We start from the raw sequence: 12,862 nt of genomic DNA on the forward strand, positions 1-12,862 counted from the left end.
GAAAAAAAAATATTTAAAAATCTAAGTTAACCTTTAAAAATGTATTTCATTATCTCACTAGGACTTTTTGAAATAGTTAAGATTTTCTTTTTATATGAGTACAATCAGGTAGGCCCAATACATTAATGGAAGGTTTTTTCATATGATTTTCATCTGTTGTTTTAGCTACATAATTTAAGAGAGTTAATTTGGTGCACATAGGAGTTATATCTTCCATTTTACATATCTAAAGTACTGGAGTTACTTATTAAAAGTGAATATTTTCTTTATAAATCCTAATTAAATAGTACTTGTACCCTAATGTTAAGTTCTGATACAAAAGATGATTTGCCTTTTTGGTACCCCAAATTCAAGCTTATTAGAGAAGGTATCATGAAATTCTGCTCTGTCTATATGTTGGATGATATTGCTAGTTTTAATTAAATTTAATAGACAAGCAAGGCTGTTCTAAGCATTTGATTCTGTTTGTTCAAATAGTAATTGGAAGCTAATCATTATAAATATTTTCTTGTATTTCCTAATGTACATGAATAAGGTTATATTTATTTTAATAGAAAAGAGTAAAAGTAAGACTTCCTTTCTTCATCTTTCAAAGGTTGAACTGAATCAATTAAAAAACCCTTATTCTTTCTTTCTTTCTTTTTTTTTTTTAATACTAAAGAAGCCAGCATCTAACAAGTAGAGATTTTATGAATCTATAGTCTTTGTTTATATCCAAGGGAGAAATTTTTTCAAATCTCAGGCACTTGATTAGTTTGGATTGTTTACAATGAAACAGAAAAGCCATTACAGATGTAATAGAAAACTTTTCGAAATATTTTAAATGAAATTGAATTAATTAGTGTTTTTAGAAATAAGCTTAATCGACTCAATTCTATTCTGATAGTCCAGGAAATATGGACTCTACCCTCTATTTTTCCCTATGCAAATGAACATATTTGCAAGTTTCTATGCCCTTAGCAAATCTTCCTCTTTCAAATAGTAATGATAAGGAAAAGTACTTCCACATCAGCTTCCATACTTAACGATAGAGAACAACACAGTAACCCCTAGCCAGAGGTGTATTTCTGTTCTCTAAACCAAGAGATTAAAAAAAAGCATAGAGACCATAAAACTCTATCCCCTTGATACTCTACTTTTAAATTTTAATTTAATACTCTATTTTAAAGTAGCTTAGTTCCCCTATACACAGGATTAATGTATACTCTTTTACAATTTACATGAATTAAAAAAAAAGACAATTTTCATATGTTGACAGTAACTACATAGATACTAAGCCCTGGAAACTTGGGGGGCGGGGCATAATTTTATTTTTATTCAGCATTTCTGGTTATAAATAGTTTGAAATAAATAATTGAAGAATAGACAGGGATAATTCAAAATGCTAATACCATCTGAATTTGCTTTACCAATATTACTGGGGTCTGTGTTTTGGCCATAAAGGTAAAATTGCATTTTGTTTTTGTTTTTTTTAACAAAGATTTTATGGTTCAGCAGTAATCTGAGACGAAATCATTTATATTAAATTGTGTTTGTTTATGAAATGTTTTTTATTTTCTGGTTCCTGTGTATCTACTGAAATAAATCTGAAAGAAATATTTTTCCTTTTTGAAATATATATGTATATGTGTGTATATATATTTCATTAGGAATCTTTTATCTTTTTTTATCTGTGGTACAGTAGCATTACTGTTTAAGTAAATTATATTTATATCATGACACACAATATGCCAGGTAAGTTTCAAGTTTTAAAACTATTGGCAATTTTGTGTCAATAAAAAATAATAATATGTAATGGCTAGAGTTTTCATCATAAAATAAATATTAATTGTATGGTCTTATACTGTTCATTGAAATTGTAATATTTTTCTGAAAAGTCTTTGAACACATCAATATATATGAAGATCAGGAGGAAAATGATTTCTATGTCATTTTGATATTGTTTCAGTTCTCTCATAAAGATATTTGAATACTGAGTCTTTTTATTAGGCCACTTTTTTTCTTGTTAGATACTATAGAACCTCAGAACATAGTTCATTAATATTTGAATGTACTGCTAGTACATTCATTTCCCTTGAAACAGAAAAGCCTCCTTTTATAGACTCAAAGGTGGTCCTACTTAGGTCCTTAACATTTTCTAAAGGGATTCTTCCACTGTACTTATATGTCTAGTTAGATTTGCTTTTCTTTTTATTATATGATATAATAAAAAGGAAAGAAATGGGATAGTAGAAGGGAAAGTATAACTTCTGAAAACACAAGGTTCAAGTACCTGTTTTAATGCATACACTCTTGTGTCACTTTGGGCTTGTTATGCCTGAAATTCCCCATCTATAAAGTAAAGGGGTTGGACACAATTCTCCCTGTGCAACAAGAGAACTGCTTGGTTCTGCAAACATATATTGTATCTAGGATATACTGCAACATATCTAACATATATAGAATTGCTTGCCATCTAGGGGAGGGGGTGGAGGGAGGGAGGGGAAAAATCGGAACAGAAGCGAGTGCAAGGGATAATGTTGTAAAAAAATTACCCTGGCATGGATTCTGTCAATATAAAGTTATTATAAAATAAAATAAAATATTTAAAAAAAAAAAGAGGGGGTTGGACAACAAGGTCTTTTGAGGTTCCTTCCAACTCTAGATTTGTGATCATGGGGTATGTCTAGTCTAATTGTAATATATGGTTTAGGGAAGTTTACTGGTTTTGTTTTATGTAGACCTCACTAACTTGTCATACATTTGTTCACAAGAAGAAAAGAAAACTTTAGGTGAGCAAATAACCCCTTACATGTCCATTAGAATTACTGACTGAATACAGTAAAATATAGAAAAGAAAAACAAAGAATTTTTAGTGAAAATTAGGGGAGAGGAGAGAATTAAGCATATTAACTTTTTTTTTTTAGCAATGTAGCTTGATATGAATGTTAGTAAATAAATGCTTACATTTGACATGATATTTGACATTTAATTCTGAATGCAAATTGACTCTTATAAGAAACCAAGTGATTTTTGATGCTTTAAAGAAAGGGAGACGAATAGATTACTTTCTATTAAAAGTACAGATTTTTACCCATTGACCAATTTATATAGTTATACTTTTAGGCTTGTCTATGAAAGTTTATAAACTTTTAATTCTACTTAATATTCCTGTACTCTAGTTTTCTTTAACATTATAGTCCAGAAAAAAGAAAGTATTATTTAAAATTAGGCAAAATTAGAATTTTAAAGAATCTTTCTCAAGACAGTGATATCTTATAAGTGAGATGCAGAAGACTATATATATTTCTAAATGCATGTTAAATGAGAGAACTTTTTCAATATGACGTTTACAAACATGTTTTGTTCTTTTTAAAATTGTTAAATTTTTATTTTTTTTTTTCTTTATTTTAGCACCACCACCACCACCACCACCATCAAGGGGCGGCCCTCCTCCTCCACCACCACCTCCACATAGTTCAGGCCCTCCTCCTCCCCCTGCCAGAGGACGAGGAGCTCCACCCCCACCACCTTCAAGAGCTCCCACAGCTGCTCCACCACCTCCACCTCCCTCTAGGCCAAGTGTTACAGTACCACCACCACCTCCAAATAGGATGTACCATCCTCCTCCTCCAGTCCATCCCTCCTCAGCACCTTCAGGTCCCCCCCCACCTCCTCCACTCCTCTCAGTAATTGGCTCAGCAACACCTCCACCTCCACCACCTCCACCTCCACCTCCTCCTGGTCCCCCTCCTCCTCTTGGCCTATCCTCCGATGGTGACCATCAACTTGCAGCTCCCTCGGGAAACAAAGCAGCTCTCTTGGATCAGATAAGGGAGGGTGCCCAGTTAAAGAAAGTAGAACAGAACAGTCGTCCAGTGTCCTGCTCTGGAAGGGACGCACTTCTAGACCAGATACGACAAGGTATTCAGCTGAAGTCTGTAAGTATCGGTGTTATTTTTATTTTGGATTACTAGTAATACATCATTTTTTAGTTGTTGAACTATTGTTCTGAAATGCATTTCATTAAGTTACTTTCCCATTAAAAAAATACTAAAGAAATTGTTTAATATGGTAAAAATCCACTAAAAAGGTAGGAAGTTCAGTGAGCCCTCCAGATCCTTGAAGAATTACTTAGGCATTAAATTAAAAGATGTATATTTAAAATGCTTGAGAATAACTGAGCTGATACATGTTAGCTCATAATATTTTATCTTCAGATGGTATCTAGCACGTGACTTGATGGCCTGCCTTCAATAATAATGATAATTACAACTGGCATTTATATAGTATCTACTCTGCAAACACTGTTGTGTTTACTGTTGTAAACACTTTCTATAATTATTATCTCATCTGATCCTCATAACAACCCAATAGGTAGGCTTTTATTATCTCCATTTTACAGATGAGGAAACTCAGGCAAATAGATTCAGAGTCACACAGCTATTAAGTATCTGAGTATCGGTTTCCTGATTCCAAACCCAGTGCTCTATCTACTGTACCACTTAGCTTACAAATGAGGTGATAACTGCTCCAATCACAATTCTATATGAAGCCCATAGAGTTCTGTCTGCCACATCTAGGCCAATTTTAGAAACGTTGTTCTTGACTAACAATAATTTTCTAAATTTGGGGTTGGAGTTTTCAAGAACTTGGTGTTTTCTTCACGAAGGCATTAATACTTAAAAAGTTATCAAGATGGCTCCAAATGGCTTAGTTTAGTGTATATTAAACTTTTTTCCTATGCTAGAAACTTTTTATTATGACAGACATTTTATTTTGAAGGTCACCCTTGTTTCTTTGTGTATTTTTCAGTATATGTGTACATTTTCTCATATTTATTTTGCATCTTATAGGAATTTATGAACTTCCCTCATAGCAACTCTGTGAAATATGTGGCAGAAGTGATTTCCTCATGATCACAAAGTTAATAAATAAAAATAATAAAAGTAAGATGGGAATTTGCTGGTTGTCTGACAGTTACTTTTGGGGACAACTTCATAGAAGTTGAAGAACTATAGATTATGGACAGTTGGCTAAGAATTGTCTCGATACTTGTAAAAACCAGATTGTAACAAGAACAAAAGAAACAGAATAGTATAATAGAAAGAGTACTAGACTTTGGAAGTCCGGAAATCTGAGTTTAAAACCTGTCTAGTGACCATAGACAAATCATTTAACAATAATTTATCAACTCAGGTGATTCTTTTAAGCCCACAAACTGCTTTAAATATTTTGTCTTATTTGTTTCCAGTAACTTTTCCCACTATCCTCATAAGGTACTGTCAGCATAGCACGCTAATATGATAGAAAAATGTAGTTATTATTGTCATCATTCACTTCAGAACCACACTGCTCCTAAGTCTTCTGCTTTTTCAAACTAGTCTAGTCTTTACTTTGTACCCTTCCCCTCACCCCCCTTTTTTCTATTTCCTCTTGTTGCTTTTACTATGATTTTCCTTTCATTGTCTCTTGTTCTAGATGTAAAGCATATTTCTTATGTATTATATTTAGTAATCTCGGTTTCATAATTTTAAAGATTTGTGAGTACTTTATATTTCTATCTCATGAAAAAATTCAATTCAATTCATTGAACATTTTTCAGTATCTGTTAATATACCAATTATTATGCTAGGAACACGAAGAGAAAAAGGATACATTCTTGTGTCCAAGGAGTTTTCCTTCTACTTAAAAGAAACAGCCTATACTTAGATCAATAATACTAAACTTATACAAAACAATTGGCGGGTAGGGGGCAGGAATAGCTGGAACTAATCCTGGAAGGAATCAGGGATGTCCCTTTTTGCTTCTATAAAATAGAGTGATTAAATTAGTTTTTTTTTTTTTTTCTCCACGTGGCTAAATTTTCTGAAGAAAATGGATACCTGGGCCTAGGCTTACATAGTGCCTTATTTTCACACTTGAAAATATAAATTATATTTTAGTTAGGCACAGAATGTTATCCTATTTTATCCTAGACCACATTTCATTACGTGACCTTACCTCATTATTTTAAAATTAATAGTTATATAAATAAATAGTTTTATAAAATTTCCCAACCTTCTCTGGATTGTTTTTCTCTAAAATTATGAATCTCTTGTGGAATGATCATATCCTATTTAAAATATAAGTAACTTTAAACAACTTATTGGAAGTATTCATTCAAAGGCGTGCTCACATACATGTTTACATTTACTTTGTATAATCCCCCCTCCCCCAATTCTATCATATGTATACACATATTTAAGAAATTTACTTTTTCCTCTTTTTAGCAGCACATATGTCTGATTGTCCACAGAGGCATTTTGAGAATCATTGTTGATGCATTTATTATTTATAGTTTTGTTTAAATACAGACTTTGCTGAAAATCAAAGAAGTACTTTACTTAGAGCCATAATTCCCCCCTTGAAGTAATGTATACTTGGCAAGGCATCCACCACAAATGATTGTTTTGTTAAGGGGCCTTTTTCTACATTAATAGAGATTTGTTAATGAAACATGTTTTTCCTTTGTGAACAAAGTTTTCTGTCCCAATATTAAATGGGAAAGTTTTTTAGTTCCAAAAACTACTTTTGCATTTTCTGAAGATTGAATCAAATTCATTTCTTTATAATAATTGTAATGTTAATATCCAGAACTTTAAATGTTGTGGGAGTCACCTAAAAGGCTGAATTATGTTCAAATAGCAATCATCATATTGTTGTGAACACCTAATTATATGCAACCATGTAACAGTAGAAATATTTCCTATTTGTTTTGAGAATGTACTATAAATAGAAGCAGATATGTTTAAGTTAAACTATATTTAAAAAGACAATACTTGTACATCTCTAAGATTCCTGTTCACTTTTTACTTTTACATTGTTTCCTTGTTTGTTTGTTTGTTTGTTTTTTAAAGAAAGGAAGGAAAAAGTTTGAGCATAAAGCATGTTATGCTTTTACACATATTCTTTTTATTTTATCTTTCTTTTCCAAAGGTATCTGATGGCCAGGATTCTGTACCCCCTACACCTGCCCCCACCTCAGGAATTGTAGGTGCATTAATGGAAGTAATGCAGAAAAGGAGCAAAGCCATTCACTCTTCAGGTATAATTTCTGTGAAACCCATTGTTTACAAAATATGTATTTTTGCTTCTTGTGCTTGAAACTATCTCCTGAGGGTGTATGCTCTATTTGGTGATGTTCTAGGTTCTATATCAACAACTTACTGTCCGCATAATTAGAGTTATGCCTATAACTTAGAGTATGGGCAACCTTAAGCCATTGACACAAATTTTTATTTGGAAAGAGGGATTCAAGAATATGCTAGTCTAATCTTATATCTCTGTAGCTGCAGATAGAATGTCCACATAAAATTAGCCTTTAGATTATTATGGTTAATTCCCACTCTTGGAAATTACATGGAGTTTGGTTTTTTTGGTGTGTGTGTATGAGGGTGGACAGTAGAGATACTCTGTTTCTTCTTGTCATTTCCTAAATGTAGATATTTGACCATTAATTTATTAAAATAGGATCAAGAGTAGTATAACTCTTCTACTTTGTTTATACATTGTGGGACAATTTTTATGTGATAACAATAACTCTCAAGCTGATAAAATTGGACAGAAACTAAATATATCCTTGTTTATTTTACCCTAAAGCATGTAAATCTCCTATTTCTGTTTTGAGAATTACTTTGGGATCTGATATGTGGAAATGAAATAATCATAACTAATCAATTCTTCCACTAACTTGTTATTGATGTTGACCATACTTTGATTGCAGTACAATTTTACTAAATCACTTGAGAATATTTATTGATATTTACTCACTGTACTGAAGAATGTCACTCCATTTTGTACATGTCTCATGCAAAACAATTAGATATTAAAATAATGTCAGGAAATAGAATAGGAATTGAATGTGCATCATATGTTCTCAACAAGATAAAAATTAGGACGTTTACTCTCTGAATATTTGTAGTATAGGTAAAGTTACTGGGAAATATATCTTCTGGTGTATAGATGACAACATGGTATGATAAAATGAATATTGAATTATCAAAAAACTTGCATTATATGTTTCTCCCTCCTCCCTCTCTCCTTTCTGTCTCACACACAGACAGCTGAGTGCTATATAAAATAGAAGCAAAGGATTTTAAAATCAAATATAAGATTTGGTTTAATATTATGGATTTCTAAGTGCTATTTGAGATTAGCATTGTTAGTTACTTCTCAATGCTAGGTTCTAGCATCGTCTTATGTTTTTCCTCATATAGACTCTACCAGTTTATTCCACTATAGTTAGACAGCCTCAACAAAGTAATCCAGATATGTTACATGATACATGTCCACAAAGTAGTTTCTAGAGGATAGCCAGCTATACCATACTTTCCTCCTATAGGAAAATTATCAGAACTATAGTGTTGACCACTGAAAAATGCCTAAATAATTAATGAAGTAGTTCAATCCTGACTTTTATTATTCTGAGATACCTTTTATAAGAGTTTACCTTAAAAAATGAATGCAATTGAAATATTTCCATTTCAGTTACTTATTCATATTACTTAATATGTGCTATATTGCACTGAATTCTGTGTACATTTTAAAATATAAAATGCTTACTTAGCTACTTTATATGGTAATTTTTCAACCAGTCAGCCATAAGAATGATATATTACTTTGTTCTGTTTTTTATTCCATATGTCTGCCCTGCAGGGTATATATAACAAGTGCTATTTTCCTCCCCCTCTCACCTACTAAATTCTTATTACTATTTCCTGAATCAGATCATCATCAATGATTGTTCTTTATTGAATTTAGTGTATTTTTCCTAAAAGCCTCCCAATGGAAGTTTTATGAAATTTCAGATTTGGTGATTTGGTGATGGATAGTTACAATGTTTTCCATTTCATTAGAAAAAATCCTTAATCTTGCATGGTGGCATGTTTATCATTTAAAGCTTAATTTAAAATCACTTGGTCAATTTTAAAAAATGATATCCCCTAGTGTTAATCATTGAATTAATGTTGTGTTTTGTTTTAATCTTTCCTGAATTAAGTTAATTCAGTTACAAGTAATTTAAAAAAAAAAATAAGGTGACAATGACATTGTCCTGATACTAAAATTGAATATCACTCAGTAAAACACTTAACTAGGTTCCAAACACTGATGAGCACTGACAATACAATGATAAAAATGTAACAGTCCGTGATATCAAGCAGCTTCTTACATTCTATTGAGAAAATGAATGTATCCATAAATATATAGAGAATATGTATAAAATGGATACAAAGCAGTTTGAGGGGGAAATTGTAGACTTGGTTTTGTAGTCAAGGAACAGAGAAAGTGAATTCAATAATTGAATGTTATTTGGACACTTGTAAATAAATAATCATCTTGATGATTTTCTTGTATTGCTAGATGAAGATGAGGATGAAGATGAGGATGAAGATTTTGAGGATGATGATGAATGGGATGATTGATCAATATATATTATATATATATTTTTTAAGGTGAAATACTAAACACTACTTTCTGTCTATGGATTCTGTAAAATTATCATGTAAATGTTTTACCAATTTGCTGTATATTTTTGTTGCCTTTTGCTTTTTTTTTTTATTATTAATCTGTGCAATACCTCATTTAATCTGTAAAGGTTTGTCATAATCTTCTAAAAAGCTACTCCCTGTTACTGTGTGCAAGTTTACATCAGAATGCTAAATTGACTTGTGAATATTGTTTATTCCATCCATAAGGGAGTTTAAATGTTGTTAAATAAGACTGACAAAAACCTTATTGTAATTTAGTTATAATGCAAGATGGAAAAACACTATTTTCATACCCTACTTTTTCTGTATCTAAATTTTCTTATTAAAAATCTAGTATAGCACTACATTCTTTTTAAGTAATACAGACAGTTTGTTTAACCCCTTCATTTTCAATACAATGCTATGTGAATGTTGAGAGTGATACAGTTGCACAGTTCTCAGAACATCATTATACTGATGCAATTTCTCACACTTCAGCAATGTTTTACATAAAATCATTACAAAAAGATAGTTGTGAAAAATCATTACACCTCTTCTGACATAGCAGTATTGTCTGCTATTAGCCAGTGATCATTCAATGCTCAGGTTCCTAGGAGCCCTTCTGCACCTGGAGTAAACTGTGGGATGGTGTTTTTGCTATGATACATTTAACAGCATCTGCCTGGCCAGCTGGCAAGCTTAAGGCTTTACTCTTTCTTATGAATAAAGTCTCCAAGTTGCCAGGGCAATTGCTTGACTTATTTTGAGGTCAATTTTTATGTGTTTCTGAACTAAAGGGCTATGTTTGATGCTTGCTTCAATAATGTTGGGTTAAATTTACTTTAAATTTGGGAAACTAGTGTATTAATAAAGTGAAACGAAGTACTATCATTCTACAGTCTGGATGGATTTAAGGTGCTCATGAAATTTAAAACACTAAAACAACAATCCAGAAGAAGAAAATAATAACAAATATATACATTAGAATTTTGACACATAGGTACTAAATTTTATTGAAATTTTCTTAAGGTATTTGTCGGACATGAAATGAGTAATTTTTTTTAAAATCTGAGGCCTTAAAATGTGAAACTGTTTGGAACGCAAAATTGAAAAAAATAAATAGATTTTTCTTTTCTTTATTGCAAACCTAAACATTTTATTTTATGCATACTGAAAGGTGTTTTTTTTTTAATTAGGGTTCCCTCTATCTCAGCAATAGACTGATATACCCCAAAGTGGGTATTTAATAGCTACAGCACTAATTAATGGACCTACAGTAAATTTTAGTTAGAACATGATCAGATTTAAATAATATACAACTTTTCACAGATTGAGTCATATACAGAATGTAGTTAATTAAAAAGTCTCTTAAAGTATTTCAAGACTATGGTCACAATATCAAACTAAATTTTAAGCTATCCAGAATCATACTGACCAAACCCTAGTATTGGCATGATCTTGACAGGCTGGTCCTGCAAGATATGACTTGAATTTCTAATCCAGTTATCACGTAATCTCTATTGATCATGCATCTAGTTATCATATGAAATAATTTAAAAGGTTTTGTTGCTGAAAGCAGTGAGTGGGGCAGTAAAAGTTAAGTTATTCAGAGAAGGTTAACTTCCTTGCAAGAGTCATTTAAGCACATGGGGAAAATTCCAAACTTTTGTTTCTTGCAAATACTAACAGTGCCCTCTGCTGCTAGAAACCTTTGCTTGCTTTGATTTTTATTGTGGCTTGAGCTCAAATGAGTCTAGTGTGGGTGAGGCTGAACAACCACTAACCAATGAAATTAGGAATTTGTGCACATGGAAAGTAAAACCTTGTGATTTTTTTTTTTAATCATGATTAGAATAGATTTTTATTTTGGATTTTAATAAGATAATCTTAGATAATCAGAATCTCAAATTTTCTTTATAACTGTGTTCCTTTATTCAGATTTAAGTTTTCTCTTATCCTTTGGTCAAGAAATTCAGGATTTCTGTAATGAACATTGATGCATAATGTTTATTAAGAAATCCTAAATTGTAACAATTCTAGAAAAAGAATGTTGGGTTGCTTATATTTTACATTGAAATGTAATTTTAAAAGCCGTTTGTCATTTGCCAAAAAAGGCATTTAACTTTAGTCTCTTTACTGAAAGTGGAAAAGAAAAGAAAAAAAAAACCAAAAAAGCAAGGATGTTCTTTGTTGCACAAAGTCTGGATTACAGTTGGTTTAAAATAGAAGATCTATATAGTTCAGTCCAGGCATGAAGACTGAAACTGTGATTTGCTAAGATGTAAAGACTGCATGTTTCAGCACTTCATCATTTGCACTGTGGGCAGAAGATAGTGTTTTCATAGCGTTCAAATTCACTATCCCTGCACATTGTCTGAAAGCCTCGCATATATACTCCAATTAAATGATTGTCTGAATAGCCTTAGCATTTAACAAACTAGCATGAGGCTTTTTGTATCCAAACGCTATGTGATAGACAATATCAGCTAGCCACTTATTGTATGTATGAGATTCATAAAGACTTTCAATCATTCAAGTTTCCATTTATCAACTGAAATTTTGTTTAGTATGTGAATTTTTGAAATGTACAGTGAATAGGATGTTGCACTGGTGGCAATTCATCATGGAGCATAATAAAATTAATTTGATCCAAATAGTATGAAACAGTGTGTTTTTTGATTCACTGAATGTTTAGATTGAAGTAGTTGAATGCTAGAGGGGAAAAAGGTGGGAAGAGGGTTTTCTGTCTTTTTTGCACCAGCAACATCTTTGAAGCAATAAATGACCCCTCATATTTTCAGTAGGTTTCAAGTCTTTAAAATGATTATACCATTAAGTAAACACAATGAGCAAGAGAATGTGACAGACACCCTTTTCTATTGGTGAATGTGACAGCTGCTTAGCAGCTCTCCTGGAAGCAACTGCTCTAGTTGAGTCTACAGTGTTCCCACACTTCAAGGTCAAATTATTTGGTATTCTTCAGCATACCAGAATGACTATGAAATGTTGAAACTTGCCAACTCAAAGAACAGACATTTAATGAGTTTTATTCATAATTTCATTAAAAGCCAAAAATTGTTACATATTTGATACTTAAGTGTAATTTAATGAACAGTTGAATTTTGAGAAATAATGAGAGTGCTCATTTTGGTCAGGAAACTCTGCTTTCATCTTTAAAAGGAATAATGTGTTCTATTGATCCAGACGTCTAAACATTTCCTGAATCCTGTGTGGGGGTTGCCTTCTGGAACTTTAGCCAAGCTTAGCAAAGTTTTCATGGACAAGTTAATGTTGGAAAGATTTTGCCTTTTAACATATTCCCATTCAAATGTGAACATTCAAAACAAAACCTGCTTCAAAACCAGAGAACGATT

The 12,862-nt window shown here is 31.8% G+C and overlaps 1 protein-coding gene across 2 annotated transcripts in view; it reads left to right on the forward strand.

Moving 5' to 3' along the window:
- WASL (WASP like actin nucleation promoting factor) overlaps window positions 1-12,152 on the forward strand; it is a 96,921-nt gene extending 84,769 nt beyond the window's left edge. For both annotated transcript variants that reach the window (XM_051961316.1, XM_051961317.1), the window contains 3 exons: window positions 3,394-3,920; window positions 6,958-7,066; window positions 9,382-12,152. In XM_051961316.1, the coding sequence (XP_051817276.1) occupies window positions 3,394-3,920; window positions 6,958-7,066; window positions 9,382-9,443 (698 nt within the window). In that variant the 3' untranslated portion in view covers window positions 9,444-12,152. The remainder of the gene's footprint in view (window positions 1-3,393; window positions 3,921-6,957; window positions 7,067-9,381) is intronic.
- The last annotated feature ends 710 nt before the right edge of the window (window positions 12,153-12,862 follow it).

This window comes from Antechinus flavipes, chromosome 5 (assembly GCF_016432865.1).
Source record: "Antechinus flavipes isolate AdamAnt ecotype Samford, QLD, Australia chromosome 5, AdamAnt_v2, whole genome shotgun sequence".
NCBI lineage: Eukaryota > Metazoa > Chordata > Mammalia > Dasyuromorphia > Dasyuridae > Antechinus > Antechinus flavipes.